Here is a 17585-nt window from a genome sequence, read left to right on the forward strand (position 1 = left end):
AGTTAAAAAGCTTTTATTTTCTGTAGTTTTTCTGTATCTCATGAAAACAATCAGCAGATTCTCAGATTCTCTGTCTCTGACATTGTTTCTTGTCTTTCAGCAGATCGTGGTCTGCAGGAGGTTTTAGATGAACATCAGCTCAGTCTGAGGAGGAGATGTGGACATGTGACTGAAGGAGCTGATGAAACAGGAAGTAGAACCCTCCTCAACCGGATCTACACTGAGCTCTACATCACAGAGGGACAGAGTGAAGAGGTTAATACTCAACATGAGGTGAGGCAGCTAGAGACGGCTTCCAAGATGAAGATCCTCCACGACACTCCCATCAGGTGCCACGACATCTTTAAAGCCTCCACTGACCAGCAGAGCAGCATCAGAGTCGTCCTGACCAACGGCGTCGCTGGCGTTGGAAAAACCTTCTCGGTGCAGAAGTTCACTCTGGACTGGGCAGAGGGTTTAGAAAACCAGGATGTGGTTCTGCTGATTGTGCTTTCGTTCAGGGAGCTGAACCTGGTGAAGGACCAGCAGCACAGTCTCCTCACGCTGCTCCGTGTTTTCCATCCAGCGTTACAGAAGCTCACGGCAGAGACGCTCGCTGTCTGTAAACCTTTGTTCATCTTTGACGGCCTGGATGAAAGCAGACCTTCTCTGGACTTCAACCACAGGGAGCTTGTGTCTGAGGTCACACAGAGGTCATCAGTCAACGTGCTGCTGACAAACCTCATCCGGGGGAATCTGCTTCCCTCGGCTCTCGTCTGGATAACCTCCAGACCTGCTGCGGCCAATCAGATCCCTCCTGCATGTGTCGACAGGGTCACAGAAGTACGAGGCTTCACTGAGGCCCAGAAGGAGGAGTACTTCAGGAGGAGATTCAGTGATGAAGAGCTGTGCAGCAGAATCATCTCACACATCAAGATGTCCAGGAGCCTCCACATCATGTGTCAAATACCAGTCTTCTGCTGGATCAGTGGAACAGTTCTGGAGCACATGTTGACCACAGACCAGAGAGGAGAGCTGCCCAAGACCCTGACTGACCTGTACTCACACTTCCTGCTGGTTCAGACAAAGAGGAAGAAGAAAAAGTACAGTGAGGGACATGAGACGACTCCACAGCAGCTGATGGAGGCTGACAGGGACGTTCTTCTGAAGCTGGGGAGGCTGGCGCTTAAACATCTGGAGGAAGGAAACATCATGTTCTACCAAGAAGACCTGGAGCGGTGTGGTCTTAATGTCACAGAGGCCTCGGTGTACTCAGGAGTTTGTACTGAGATCTTCAGAAGAGAGTGTGTGATCTTCCAGAAATCAGTCTACTGCTTTGTTCATCTGAGCGTTCAGGAGTTTCTGGCTGCAGTTTACGTGTTCCACCTTTACACACAAACAGAAGAACTCAACAACTTCTTGGGGACATATGAGGACACAGACAGTACCTTCTCCCTGGATGACCTCCTGAAGAGAACCATGGAGAAATCCCTCACCAGTACTAATGGTCATCTGGACCTGTTTGTTCGCTTCCTTCACGGCCTCAGTCTGGAGTCCAACCAGAGAGTCTTAGGAGGCCTGCTGGGACGGACAGGGAACAATCCAAAGATCATCCAGATAGTCATCAACAACCTCAAGGAGATGAAGAGTGATGACATTTCTCCTGACAGAAGCATCAACATCTTCCACTGTCTGACTGAGATGAACGACCACTCAGTTCATCAGCAGATGAAACAGTTCTTGACGTCAGAGAACAGATCAAAGGAGAAACTCTCTGAGATCCACTGCTCAACTCTGGCCTACATGCTGCAAATGTCAGAGGAGGTTCTGGATGAGTTGGACATGGAGAAGTTCAACACATCATACCAGGGTCGACGGAGGCTGATCCCAGCTGTGAGGAACTGCAGGAAGGCTCTGTGAGTCCAGACTTAATCAATAACATGTTCAATCAGTGTAGATGAGTCGTTCTTCAAATACACTCAGTGTTAAATGATCCTCATTGTTTTGGGCAGCATGGTGTTGCAGTGGTCAACACTGTTAGTGCAGCCTTTCTGTGAGGAAGAGGTTCTACTGGTGTCTACAGGGTTTTCTCTGGGTTCTCCAGCTTCCTCCACCAACGATAAGACATGGATATCTGTTAGGTTGATTGGAGATCTTTCTCTCTCTCTTTATATATATATTTATATACATATGATCAAACAGCTAGCACAGTGTTAGGAGACGATCACTGAATCAGTGTTTGGATGAGAATCACTGACGGTTCCTTGAAACTGAAGAAGCAGGAAATGTAGTTTATTCTTCTTTCTGGTCAAACTAGAGTTCCCACCCTGCGTTTGTCCTCCACCACCAACCAGTGCAGTGTCCGTCCCTCCAGGTTCCTGACATGTTGGCTTCACAATAACATGAAGTCACTGTGACCTTTGACCTTTGACCACCTGAATCTAATAAGTTCCTCTGTTAGTCTGAATGAACGCTTGAACCAAATCTGAAAGGATTCTCTTGAGGAGTTTTTCACAAAAAGGGGATTTACCAGGGTGAGGGTCACATGATCACGTTTTGTATGAATGTTGTGTTTGTGATTTAATTCTAACAGATTTGATATTTTCTTTAATTACAGACTCCGTGGTTGTGGATTCTCAGAGATTCAGTGGGAAGTTGTGGCCTCAGCTCTGAAGTCAGACCCCTCACATCTGAGAGAACTGGATCTGAGTCACAACGTGCTGCAGGATTCAGAAGTGAAGCTGCTGTGTTCTGGACTGGAGAGTCCAAACTGTGGACTGGAGTCTCTGAGGTCCTTAAATTCTTCTTCACTTTTCAGACTTTCTCTCTTATTGGGTCATTATTTATTTAAATTGTCTCAGTTCTGCTCTGCTCACTGTCCCTCAGTCATCTGTCCCTCACCCAGCCTGTCAGTCACGTCCACCTCATCAACTCCATTCACCTGCACTCACCTGCTCCTGATCACTGAGAAAGTGTCAGTAAATAACATGTGGACTGAGGCCGAGCACTCGTCCTCCTCAGGTTTTCAAAATAAGACACATTCTTATTGAAACACGTTGGACAGTTGATAAGTATAGAAACAAACAGGAAGTGACATCAGGAGCCGTCCCTACTTTAAACAGTGTTTAATTACACAAACCTGCTCAGTGACCAACACACAGAGAAGAAGCTGATGAATGAAACATTAGTCCAACATGTCTGATCTGATATTTATCTTCAGGTCACACGCTGGACTGAGGTCAGCAGCATGTTGAGAGTCTGTGTTGACATGATGACGATCCACAACAACAGGAGGACACATTCTAACATTCATATTTCTTTATCCAGGTTGAATCACTGCTGGCTGACAGAGATCAGATGTTCTTCTCTGGCTTCAGCTCTGAGGTCAAACCCCTCTCATCTGAGAGAACTGGATCTGAATAACAACATCCTGCAGGACTCAGGAGTGAAGGAGCTGTGTGGTTTTCTACAGAGTCCAACCTGTCGACTGGAGACTCTGAGGTCAGTTCACTGACTGACTTTTGTAGATCACATATCTATAAAATAGCATTTATACACAATTTATCTCTTTAATTCTAATTTAACATATTTCCTCTTCATACATAACATGAATCCATTTATTAATTAATCTGTGACATTTTAAATATTCAGCTACTTGTTTAAACACTGAGTTTAGTTCTGGATTTCCTAAACTGATCTGCAGGACAGAGACCGGGTCCAAATAATCTATTTGTACTGAATCCGGACTCGTTTTTAGTCCCACATGTCTGATTTCATATTTATCTTCCATGTTATGAGTCTGTGTGACGTCAATATTTGGTTTTTATTTTCACACATGAACTCAGTTTAATTTACAGTTAAGTTTTATTCTTTATCCAGGTTGGGGAGCTGCAGACTGACAGAGATCAGCTGTTCTTCTCTAGCTTCAGCTCTGAGGTCAAACCCCTCTCATCTGAGAGAACTGGAGCTGAGAGTAAACGACCTGCAGGACTCAGCAGTGAAGGAGCTGCTTGATCTACAGCAGAGTCCAACCTGTCGACTGGAGACTCTGAGGTCAGTAGATGGTTGGAGTCAGTCCACGCTGCTTTCATCAGTATTTTACTAAACACAGTCAGTATCACAGATCCAGGGTCTGTGCTACCAAGCAGGATTTGTGGTTATTAGGTTAACTTCAGGTTTAGTTTTTTCAGTCCTACGAAGCTCGTCCACTTCTTAACGAGGTAAATCACCATGGTAACTTCTGATGAACGGCTAACCTGCTCCAGTTTAAGTTGGAGATCAACCCGTATAGAAGCTCCACCCACTGACCACAGTGACTCTACACTGTTGTGTGGTGCACACTCTCCTTAAAGGGACGGATAAGGGAAGTTTAAATCAACGTCTGGTTGGTTCAGTTGATCTCTAACTCACCCAGAACATCTCAATGTCTCCAGACTCATCCTGTCCCCAAAACACCAGATGACCTCAGTCAGCTTCCTGGAGACAGGTCCATGTGTGTGTCCTCAGAGACAGTGAGACAGTGTGTGTCCTCAGAGTCAGTGAGACAGTGTGTGTCCTCAGAGACAGTGAGACAGTGTGTGTCCTCAGAAACAGTGTGTGTCCTCAGAGTCATTGAGACAGTGTGTGTCCTCAGAGACGGTGAGATAGTGTGTGTCCTCAGAGACGGTGAGACAGTGTGTGTCCTCAGAGACGGTGAGACAGTGTGTGTCCTCAGAGACGGTGAGACAGTGTGTCTCTTCTCTCTTCCACTCGTCTTTTTAGTAAACAACAGATTCAGATCTCGTGGCCTCGAGTTATTTATCTCGTTCACACGTTATTATGTCGTGGTCACGTAATATATTTTTACCAGATGCCACCAGGGGGCGCTGTAACTTACACAAGCTGCTTGGGATCATGTGATTGAGTTGACGTGAAGACGACAGTTGTTGTTGTTTTCATGTGAACAGGAAGTGAAGCTGGACCACAGCTGACAGCCTCACACGAGGGACAGAGACGTCTTCATCTGATCTGAGACAGTTTGTCCTCTCACTTCATCAGTGAAGAACTGATCAGGTGGATCTTTGTCACAGCTCTGAGATCAGTGGGACTGAAGCCTCTCCTCATCACCATGGTAACCAGGAGCTCTTTATACAGAGCAGAACCTCTGCTGAGGTCCATCTGTCTCATCTGGTCCCAGTTTGTCAGAAGCAGATGTTCATCAACACACAGTGAAACATGTCTTCACCTGTAACAGCAGTAAATCCACCTCTCAGGTGTCCACTCTGCACTTTGACATGCAGAGGACGCACACTGAGCTCTTAGCGTGTTCATTCCAACACGTGAACATGAAGCAGAGAGGAAGCTGCTCCACCTCTGAACAGGACTGAAGTCCCTGCTGCTCTTTCTACTGGATGTGCTGCATCACTGACTCACAGCTGATGAAGTGAGTCTCTGTGACACTGATGTCTTCTTCTCTCAACAGGTGGAAGGGGTGGTGATCTTCATGGAGCAGAGTGTGAAGAGGACAGTGTGTGTGGACGGAGGCTGAGCTGTGTCCTGAGGATCCAGAGGCTGAAGCAGCAGCAGCTTGTGTGTAGTCTCCACTCTACACAACCCCTAATCTGCATGTGTTTGTGAGATGAAGCCGGAGCACCTGGAGAAAACACGTGGAGAACATGCAGACTCCACACAGGAAGACCCATCTGAACCAGATTCAAACCAGCAACCTTCCTGCCCCGATTGTGTTTATTCACATGAAGAATGTGTTTATTGAAATGACACAACACAAGCAGAATATATAAACCCTCTATAAAGAGTCACATACAGTGTGTTTAAGTTTGTTTTTATTATTGTCCACCTTTGTCCCTCAGTATGTCTCCATGTGTGTAGAACCACATTCTGTGTATATGTTTGTTTATGATCTTAAAGTTCCTGGATTCACGTCACAAATTGATTTAGTTCAACACAAAGTTAAACACATTGAAATCACTTTGAGTTCAAAATCAGAGTTTTGTCTTTGACACAAAAGATCAAAACTCTGGACTTAAAAATGTTGTTTTTTTCATTTCTGCATCAGGTGCAGAGCGGTGGTGGCTTTTCTACTTTTGACCCACAGGTGGCGCTGCAGTATAACAGCAGCACATCCCAGTCAAAGCCTTTATATTCAGTCTATGAGTCAAACACATGGATCTTTTCCTCTGTGACAAACCAGATGTAACGAGAAGAAAAACATCTCAGAGAGAAAAGTTCTGTTTCTACTTGTCTCTGCTTTAATGCTCAATAAACATCCTTCCACCGACTTCACTGGAATCATGACTCAGCGTTTCTTTCCTCTTCAAACAAACAGGTGGAAACATCTCGTCCTTGGTGCAGGTAAAAGAACAAAATCACCAGTTTGACAGAATGGAAACAAGCAGAAGAAAAGTGAATGAGACATTTACAGTATGAAGAAGAGTCGATGAAGAGCAGAGCATCTTTAAGTCTCTGAGGAAACTGTTTCAGAATCAGAATCAGGTTTATTGGCCAAGTAAGTTTGCACAAACAGGGAATTTGACTCTGTAAAGTGGCTCTCAGTTTGCTTACACAGAATACACATCACAAAACAAAACAGTACAATACGAACAGTCACAAAAACAATACAAAACAAGCAGTGCGACAGTCTAAGAAAAGAAGTGCAGGTATAACACGGTATGTGTATTACGGTTATACAGTGAAGTGAAATAAGATAACCATAATTAAATATAATTATAATATATATTATATAATATAATTTCGGGAGAAACTGTACAGTGGTTATTATAAAGATCCAGGGTTATTGCACAGTGCCAGTGAGAAGTGAGAAATTCAGAAGTGAGACGGAGAGAGGGAAGAAACAGGTTTTGTGCCTGGAGGTTTTGGTCAACAGTGATCTGTAGCGCCTCCCAGAGGGGAGGAGATGGAATAGGTTGTGACCAGGATGACAAGGATCTGCAGTGATCTTTCCTGCCCATTTCCTGACTCTGGAGGTGTACAGGTCCTGGATGGTGGGCAGGTTGGCACCGATGATCTTTCCTGCAGTCCTGACTGTCCGTTGAAGTCTGTTCCAATTCGGTGGCCGATTTATGATATTTCATAGAAAACACAAGGATTTTATACAAAATTCCTTGTGCTCTCACTGCAATGCATTGCCTTGTGGTGTGTGAACCATAGTTACTAATTAACTTTAAACCGATTGTAAACCAGGTTGTAATTTAAGAAATTAAGTGCCAGTGTATTCAGATGCATGTATTCCTGTGTGATGAAATCTGGCGATACTATGAGTTCTTGTAACAGGAGGGAAGGTGAAGGACTACACATAATACTCTGTTCCCAATATAGAGATGGATCAAAGGAGCCAAAGAATGGAAAGACTGGGTTTGTTGTCCCAGAATTAAATATAAATATAAAGGAAAGAACAGCAGATCACAGTATATACAGATGAGATGTTGACAATAGCAATGGCATCACAGTGGACAGAGCAAAACCAGATGAGTCAGCATTGGTATCATTACAGTCATCCCACAGCAGAGCAGATACACTGTATGAAACACACCAGACACTATTCAGACGACATCACACACAGAAGTCCGGTTCATGTGGATCCCAGCTCACTGAGCATCGAGGGCAATGAAATGGACAAAACAATCTTTAAAACAGGAGCGAGTCACAGAGGAAGCTTTCAGTGAGGCCCAAGCTAAAGCAGGAAGTAGAAGCAACATCATGACTGACTGGAAAAACAATGAGGGAGGAAAAGGATCATCTATATGAAATAAAACAAAAATAGGGAGGAATGAAAACAATGATTAAAACAGCAGAGAGCAAACAGTCGTATCAAGGTGAAGATGAGGACTCACAGGATTAAACACAATCATTTAATATCATCCATCAGTGTGAATGTGGCTCAGGGGAAGAAAGTGTGGAGCATCAGAAATATAAAGAGAAACAGAAAAGCTACAGAAGCAGCCGAGGAAATATTAAACCTAAAGAATCTGTTCAGTGTTGAGGAAGAGAAATATAAAGTTTGAGTTTTTAAAAGAAACTGGATGAATGAGGAGTATTTAAGTTGAAGGGTTTGTTATTTGTCTTCATGTATTTCCGCAGACAAAACACTCCAGCACAGTAGGTGGCGCTAACGCACCTTGAACCTCAGGTGCCACCCTCCATGAAAGCAGAAGAAGATCCCGCCCACCTGCAGCAAGTGCAGGTCATCGCTCAGCTGATTGGAGGAACTCAGGGGGAGGAGCTACCACACGTCACTACAGCAAACAGCGTTTTAACAGAGACTTTCATTTGAACCAGTTTCACACCTGAAGCCAACTGAACGTGTTTCACACCGACTCACAGATTCCTTCCTGTTCAGAGTCATTTCCTCTGAGTGGGTCACTTAGCTCTTCCTGTTAGCGTTAGCATTGATGTGTTGACTCCATTGTTCCAGAGAGTTGTTGCTTTGTCAGCTCATTAACGCAGCTGCTCTAATTCTTCATATCATTATTAATAACCACACTAACGGATTCATTGTGTGTGTGTTCAGCAGAGAGCTGACTGGAAAAATTATAACAAAAATATACATATACTGTATAATTTTACACATTTTTGACCCCAGATGCTGAGGTTCAAATCAAATAGTAATGGACTAGTGCGTCTGAACTTCCAGGGACAACAAGCAGGAGAAAGACAAGTTAAACATTTATACTGTAATAGAAATTTTCATACAGGACACAGCAATACAATTATCATTCTGGAGTTTAATTCAATAGCCGTCTGCGGACTTTCCTTCTATACCCATCCGTTAGCAGGTCAGAGATCATTCCAAAAAGAGAGAGAACTAACGAGAAACATATGGAATAGTATTTAAAAAGTCTGAGAATTTAGGAATCAAGACGCCATAGATGTAAACATGTCATTCTGGTTTATACCCATGTTAAAAAGATCTCGTAGCTGAATATACCACAATAACACCACAAACATTGTGGGCAGAACAACACGACACATTTCCCCTCTCAGAATCTTCAGCTTCTACCTGTGTTGTACGTGTTGTGAGGTTTGCATGTGAGACACGAGGACAGAGACACGGACCTGAAGGAGAAGACGCACAGCTCGTCCATGATGTGAAGTTTCCCCGTCTGGTAGAAGTGGAGGACGTACGGGAACAGGCCGGGATTCCTGTCAAAATAAAACTCCTTCTGCTGCACGTCGTAGTCGTCACACACCTGCGAGAGGAAGGAGCGGAAAGAAGGATTCAAGTTATTTGTAGGATAAATTAAGAATGTAATTATTTAGCGAGAAAGGAGAAAAGATTCAAGGAGATTTATTGTGATTCCAGAACATGAGAGGGAACAGAACTGAGTCCTGAGGCGGCAAAGAAATGAAACACTGGAATATAAAAACTGAGCAGAAGCAGCAAATAAATACAAATAAATAAAGAAAATAAAACTATAGAATCTGAAACTTAACAAGAATAAAAACAATGCAGATTAAAAAGGTGCAAATGAGGATTGATAAACATGAGTAGAGATATTCAAGTGTTACATGAAAGAGTCTCTGGTGAAGTGAAGAAGAAAAGTGAACATTGAGAAGTTTATGACGACAAATGTCAGAGTGAGTCGATGTTAGAAAACATCTGGAAAAGCTCTGGAACATTCTAACACGTGACGGACGTGAAACTGGAAGAACAAAGATCTCAGGATGAAGAAGAGGAGCCGGACACGTAGAAGACGAAGACGTCCACTTGGAAACACGAGGAGATTCCAGATCTTCTGGTGATGAGGCCGACGCCGTGTGGAGGAGCTGGAAACAACAACACTGATCTTTCCACATCAGAGTTAAGACGTCATGTCCCGCCTCCTGCTGCTCTACAGGCTCCGCCCCTCACCTGGATGTTCCCCACATGTTCCTGTTTGAACGAGTCGGATCCGACAACCTGCTGCTGCTGCTTCACAAACACCAACTACACAACATGTCAGGTGGATATTATCCCGACATGTTGTGTGAAGCCCTGACCCACCTGCAGAATGTCCTCCTCCGAGTCACATGACAGCAGTTTTCCCAGTCTGGTGTCTGGGAACTTCTTCAGCGTGGTGGAGCACAGGCTCCTCTTCAGGCCTCCGACGTTCACGTGGATCAGACCCTCAGCCGAGTCCCGGTGGAGCCAGCGCGGCACGCTCTCCTTCACCATGGTTACCGACTGTGGGGGGGGAAGACACAACTGAGGTGAGTCTGAGAATAAAGGTGACAAGGAGAAAACGAGAGCACACACCTGAAACCACATTCACACAAACTAGATCCTGATTCTTATCTGGATCTGCACCACATTGCACTCATAGATATCCGTCCTCAGTGGTCGTGTGTCTTTCTTTGTTCTTCAGCTGCAGGTGTTTGATTTGTTTTTTGTATTGTGATCATTTTGACTAATCGCAGCTTTAAACACTTTTTAGATGGAGGCCTGGACGTGACTCAGATCTTTTCTTTCAGTCACATGTGCTTCTTAACTTCATCTGAATGCAGCAGACAGTCACACACTGATGTGATGAACCACACAGTGGAAACAAAAGCTCAATGTTCACTGGACCTGAGCCCAGAAGACTTTGACTGGAAATTAGATCCTGAGACTGAATGTGAGTGAGTCCACGTCTGAGCTGAGTGAAACAACAGAAGTGATCTGGCTCCTTCTTTTCTCCTTCATGTTATTCTCTCCGTCTCCTGGTGTGAACATCAGATCTGTGCAGAGCTGCTCCGACAGGACGGAGGAGCTCCACCCTGAGAGTGAGATGTAATGATGTCACAGTCTGTGAGTGTGTGCTGCAGGAAAGGGCCTCGTCTCAGACAGGTGTTCAACCTCATGTGGACTTGATGGTGTTTTTAACAGAGCAGCCGGACTTCACCTCTTCTCTTCTTCCTGCTGCTGTTTAATCCAGTTTCTCCTTCTCTCTCTCCGTTAGAGGATGGAGGCCGAGGTAGTGAGGAGTCACTGCTCCTCCAGGAGGTTGGAGCGAAGCTTTGAGGAACTTCTACATGTTAGTTAAGTGAAAAAGATAAAGCTCCTGAAACACCTCAGTGATCCACACCTTACCTTATCTTATCTTATCTTATCTTGTCTCATCTTATCTTACCTCGTCTCTTATCTTATCTCTTCTCAATTCCCAGTCATGATTCGATGAAGCCTCACATTTCTCCAGAGTCTAAACCAGTAGATGTTCTGGATGCTGCAGGTTGAGTTCAGAGAAGTTCATGTTTGTCAGTGTCAGCAGGATTACACACAAACTACTGGACCAATCATCATGAAGCTTGGTAGAAGGAAGTGCTGAGTCAGGGAAAGAATCAGTAAAGTTAAGTTACATTGGACTTTTGAATCTCTTTTTATCATTGTGAGTTACATTTGTCAACATTTTAACTGATTTTCTAATTCATGCATGAGTGACCTTCTGGTTTCCTCTTTTTTCCCATCATGCACTGACCCCAGACGAACAGTGAGCCCACGTGGCCCCTCCCCCTGGTCGATGGAGGACCCATGCTGAGGCCTCAGGGAGCCGCCTGCTGCTCACACAGAAATAAAGTTGATCTATAATTCAGCACGAGGAAGCTCAGCGGCTTGAAATCTCAGCGGTGGAGAGAAGAAGAAAAACACACCTTCGATAACAAAGTCCCTTCGACACCGAACACGATGCGACTTCACTTCACTGCAGACAAAAGAAATCTGTTCACGCTCGGCTCCAGTTTGAGATTTTGACTTCATGTTTTCTTTCAGACGAGAGGAAATTAAAATATTCAAAGTGCACATTTAGGTTTTTATTTTATTAACGTTTGTGTTTGTGGATTAAAATCACAGTGTAAATATTTAAAGGCTCAAAATGAGTTTTTTCTTTATATTCTGAAACTTTAGTAGTTTTATTCGAGTTTTATTCCTGCTTTTATTCTGAAGGTCTTTTTACTGAAGGGTTTGTTAATATGATTCATATAATGTTATTTGTTCATATAATTTACAGCCTGATTTATAAAAGATTTTTTTCATAAAAACTGTACATTCAGATTTATAATTGTTTCAAAGTGATGAAAAAGAGATACTAGTTTTATTTTGTATTATTTAGTTTTATTTTATGATTAGGTTTGATAAGTCAGTTTTATTTGTTTTGCTGATTGTTGTGTTTGCATGTTGTTGTCCTGTTGACTTATGAAAACCAACAAATATAATGAAAAAAATATATAAACTATTATCTTTCTCTGTGATTATCGTTAAAAGCTCTGGATGAATAAAACACCACCGTTATGGTTGTTAATAATACAAATAAAAATAATGATGATAATAATAATGGTAATAATAACAACACATCCAAAATCGTCTCTCTGAAAACCTTGGATTCTGATATATCGTCAAAGTCATAGAGGAATTGTAAAAAACAATTGTTTAAATTGAAATTACTTCAGATTAACAAACATTTAATGACACAATACCTCATTTTCATTTATAAACAATCTAATATTTTTTGACTTAATCTTAGCATTTATTATTTTATTGCCTATTATTTTAAAATTGTTTTATAATCACTATAATTATATTTTACACTCTCACGTTTTCTCTTATCTCTTCACCTCTTTTATTCTGTTCTTCTTTTAATGTGAATATTAGTATTGATAAGTCTACTCACTCGTTCATCAGCATCCTCCTGAGATTCAGATTCACCCCATCACAAGTCCAGAGGTTTATCACTTTCACTGAGGAAACCGATGCAGAAAAACACAAAGCATCTTCTTCCCGTTCTTCTTCTCCTTCTTCCTCTTCTTCCACTTTTTCTTCTCCCTCTTCTGCCTTATTCCTCCTTTTCTTCTTCCTCTGAATAAAACTCTCTCAGTCCATCGCTCTGTGTTTGTGTAACATCACTGAGAAAAGAAACAGCTGCAGCTTCCTCTCTCTCTCTCTCTCTCTCTCTCTCTCTCTCTCTCTCTCTCTCTCTCTCTCTCTCTCTCTCTCTCTCCTCTCTCTCTTCAACAGACGTGTTAGCGCCCCCCAGCGGTTGATTCAAATCTAGTAATTTTTATTTAAAGCTGCTCACACACACACAGTAATAATAAGTTTGAAACGACCTCGAGCTTCTTCAGTTTATTAATATTCTTTGTCTCAGCTGAGATTTAAATATTAAATTAAATCCCAGGTGTCATCAACTCATCGTTTTTTTAAATGACTCATGTTTCTCTCAACCCACAGAGACACGTTCACGTTTCCTCTCAACAACAACTCAACACGTAAATAAAGAAAGTGACGTTTATTACATGAAGCAAAAGATGATGTGTTTATTTATTTATTAATTTATTTTGTCCAGATTTAATTTTCTGTTTCAATTTGGATAGGAAAAACAGTAAAGTAACACAAATGAGGTGAAAAGATGAAGAGCTGCTCGGTCTCATAAAAGAAGAAAACACTAAACAACAGCAGTTTTTATGTCTTAAATATTTGAAGAAAGATCTAAACTCACTTAACCATTAATCTTACATCTGTAAGATCTGTTCTTCATTGTATTTGTAAAATTCAATTTTTATAAATCAAAAAATATCTTTGTGAACCAATTTAAAAGAACAACTCTTGATTTGAAAAACTAAAATAATTTACATCTGCCACTCATTTCACATTTCACAGCCATGTCTGTGAGGAGGGTGCCACCTAGTGGCCAGACTTTGGTTTTACATATCAGTGTCGATCTTCACTTCTTTAATGAAAATGTCTTCAAGCTGCAGAACCAGCAGATCAAAGTCATTTATCTTTTGTTTTAACATGATGTTGTTACAGTTAAAGTGACGCGTCGGCCATCTTTATTTAAAGACTTTGATCTTAAGTCTCCTCGAGGATCAAAGTTACTTCTACATGTTTGAAGTGGAGTGAGAGAACAGTTCTTCAGTTTCTTTTCATCTGCACTACTTCACCACTAGATGTCACTAAATCTGACACATTAGTCCTTTAAAAAAAACAAATGTGTCTTTTAACCCTTTATAGAAACATGAGGTTTTGACATCATCAGAGCAAGTACGACATTTTAAAACCATCTTTAAGGTTGTTCACCGTAGAACCTGTTTGGATCTTCTCCGAGGTTCCACCACCTTGTTTTCTCCAGTGTTGCAGCACCTGCAGCAGAAGAGTCGTCTGATGAGGCCGTTGAACTTCTTGTCTCTGACGCCGTAGATGAGCGGACTGAGCAGACGTGGCAGCACATTGGTGAACAGGAAGGTGACGAAGAGGATGGTGGTGCGGTCGTTGGGACGCGTGGTCACTGGAGCCATGTTGATGAAGGGCGAGAGGAACGACAGCATGCAGATGAACAGCTGGACTTCGTGCAGCAGGATGGTGTTGAGGGCGTTTCTGGCCGAAGCCCGGTCAGATCCGGAAACTGTCCGGGCGGCGCAGAGGACTTTGAGGAAGGTGATGATCAACGTCAGGAAGACGTTCATTAATTTCTCCTCGTGTGTGATGGAGTTTGTAAAATGTTGTGCAGGAGATTTCCACAATAAAGTTGAACTCAAGTATCAACCCAACGTGACGTCACAGGCTGGTTGGTGAGCTGCTGCTCTGAAGCCTCACTTTGACTTTTTTCACAGCGCCATCTTGGTTTTTTGAAACCAGAAGTAACCATATTTGGAGGAGCAAGGGGTGGAGCCTGACTGAGAGCTCGATGGCACGCACCCTGAACCCATTGGACGGTGCTGGATGTCAATCATAATGTGGTGTCTCACCTGGTGTTAACATCTGTCTGCTGATCACACAGCACATGAAGTGACTGAGTGTTTGTTTGATTCCAGAGTTTCTGAGGCTCATTTAAACATCATGATGAATCAAATTGTACGTCTCAGTCCCAGGAGACGCTCACAGTCAGGACTCAGTGTGAAAGTGAAGATCTGGATTCATGATCCCACACCGTCCATTAGTAACTAAATACATGATCTTAAGTTTGTAATCGACATCATAACCATCACAATAAAACAGTTGGACTTTGAACAGGTTGTTTTTCAAGTGTGAACTTTTTTCAAGAGTGAACTGGTTCAACAGGGAGGAGGAGGAGCCTGAGAACAGAGAGGAGGAGGAGCCTGAGAACAGGGAGCGGTCAGACTCCATTTTCACCTGGACGAGCAGAAGGAAGGAAAGTGAGCAGGTGAGTGTGAACACAACTTTCTGAAAGTTTTACTGTCTCACTCTCACACCTGCTGTTAACATCCGTCTGCTGATCACATGACTCTAAGTTTGTCAGTTCACACCTGGTGACAGACGTCATGTGATCGGATCCCAGAGACAGATGTGAACAGCAGGTCTGGATCAAAGAGCCTTCAAAGGACTAATTAACAGAGTTAACTCAGTTTTTCACTTTTTATCTTCATCTGTTCATCAAGTGTTTAATAACAGAACGTGTTTTCACAATCATACGTTACAGTCACCTGAGTGTATGTGTGAGTGTAAGTGCGTAGGTGTGTGTGTGTGTGTGTTTATGTGTGTGTGTGTGTGTGTTTATGTGTGTGTGTGTGTGTGTGTGTGTGTGTGTGTGTGTGTGTGTGTGTGTGTGTGTGTGTGTGTGTGTGTGTGTGTGTGTGTGTGTGTGTGTGTGTGTGTGCGTGCGTGCGTGCGTGCGTGCGTGCGCGCGCGTGCGTGTGTGTGTGTGTGTGTGTGTTTGAGTGTGTGTGTGTGTCCTTGCTTGGTATTTTTGGGTGTGTTTTTTGAACAGACTGGTTTGTCCTGATTCCTTTGAGCTCACTGTGTTTTTCCTCTCAGACTGAAGATGAGTGGTTATGAGGAGGAAGAGGACAGAGCAGAGTCTCCAGGGTTCAGCTGTGTGTCTCTGAAGAGTGACTGGTCCATGGCTCCTCCTCCATTCTTCAGTAATGAACCTGGACCCTCACACACAGAGTAAGAGACCTGCTACAAACATGTGAAGCTCCAAACTGAATCCTCACAGAATGAACCAGTGAATGATGTGTTCTGAATAAAAACATGTTTGTGTTTGCAGAGGTCAGGACCAGAGACTGAGAGCAGAGTCTCCAGGGTCCAGCTGTCTGTCTCTGAAGAGTGACTGGTCCATGGCTCCTCCTCCATTCTTCAGTACTGAACCTGGACCCTCACACACAGAGTAAGAGACTGTTTCTCCTGTGACCTGCTCTGAAGAGGATCTAGTTTCCTCTAGTGTGGCCCCTGCATTAGGACACAGCTTCATTGGAGTTGGTGACTAATCTCTCAGAATCACTCAAAGAGCTCAGACCTCCACCAAGAACCAACACGCTCCTTATGAAACCACTTTGAAATCCACTAGAGACTCATTTTGATTTGGATCTGCTCAAAAATCCAATCATTTATAACTGTTGAGTATGTACAAAACGGGCCTGAAACGTGCGTACGCCACTTCTCACTCCAACGTTCGGATTTATAAAAACAAACTTGACGGGACAATTTGCGTATTTCAATGCGTACGAATGTTTTGGAGACTGAAAAGTGGCGATGCAGACGTGAGGTGGTGAACTGAAGCAGATTATTGATCCAATTCCTCATTAACAATAAAACCAACATCTTAGTTTTGCTTGCGCGAAATATCGGTTCCACACGAGCCTTTTAATTAAAAAATATATGAAACAACTTACAGCTAATTATGCTCAGATTCGATTTAACCGCGGAGTTACGGAGCGGAGTCATTAACAGGTTTTAATAATATCTTCTAACACTGTGCGTGTATCATCAAATCACTTTAGTGAAGGTGACTGAGCCATCATAGGAGATCACTTACAAGAAATGAAGAAACTTTCCAAATAATATCCCAGAGGAGGTGAGGATCCACTAATGTGAGGGAATCGGTCCGATGCTCTAAATAAATAATAACTGCCGTGACACTGGTGCAGGGATCTGGGTGATGTGGGCAAGTGAATGGAAGGAGGAGGAGGAAACCAGGGTTCAGTGATTTCTGATCAGCTGATATAGATTCTTTTGCTCCTTGATCTGTGATCTTGTTTTTACTTCAGGCTCCGTTCTTTCTCTCGTCTTCACTCTCACACAGTGTGTTATCCACAGCTGCAGCGGCAGAGTATCAGTGTATTTTCTTTATCAGTGACATCACTTTGATTTGGATCTGCACCAAATTCCACACACTGGTAAACATCAGTCCTCTGAACATGTCTGTGAAAGAGGAACCCCCCCCGATCTGGTTCACAGACCACAACCTTCCACCAAGTTTACTGGTAATCTGTCATTTTTTATAATCCCACTAACGAACCAACCAACACACAAACATACTGGGTGAAAACAAAACCTCTTGACAGAAGTAATGACAACCTGTGACTGTGACATGTGAGTTATCAGGACATGTCTTCACAGGGAGAGGAAGAGGAGTCATGTTTCTGAGGAGGAGCAGTCGTCCTGCTGTGCTTCGTGTCAGGACATCCTGAAGGATCCAGTCTCCACCAGCTGTGGACACTGGTTCTGCAGACAGTGCATCACCTCATACTGGGACCAGTCTGGTTCTTCAGGAGACTCCTCCTGTCCCCAGTGTGGAAAAAGATCCAGAACAGGAGCTGGAGGTCAGACAGCCGGTCAGAGCAGCACTGTACATGTGTCTGCTGATGTCTTCACTTCTGACAACAGCACATGTGGTTTT

General features: G+C 43.1%; 1 protein-coding gene across 1 annotated transcript in view; it reads left to right on the plus strand.

Moving 5' to 3' along the window:
- Positions 1-201: 201 nt before the first annotated feature.
- Positions 202-17585, plus strand: part of LOC133000175 (NACHT, LRR and PYD domains-containing protein 12-like) — a gene marked incomplete at its 3' end in the record, with an annotated part of 43919 nt that continues 26535 nt past the window's right edge. The window contains exons 1-3 of the mRNA XM_061070039.1: positions 202-1895; positions 3307-3475; positions 3902-4032. Of these exons, the coding sequence (XP_060926022.1) occupies positions 301-1895; positions 3307-3475; positions 3902-4032 (1895 nt within the window). The remainder of the gene's footprint in view (positions 1896-3306; positions 3476-3901; positions 4033-17585) is intronic.

Source organism: Limanda limanda, chromosome 4 (genome assembly GCF_963576545.1).
Source record: "Limanda limanda chromosome 4, fLimLim1.1, whole genome shotgun sequence".
NCBI lineage: Eukaryota > Metazoa > Chordata > Actinopteri > Pleuronectiformes > Pleuronectidae > Limanda > Limanda limanda.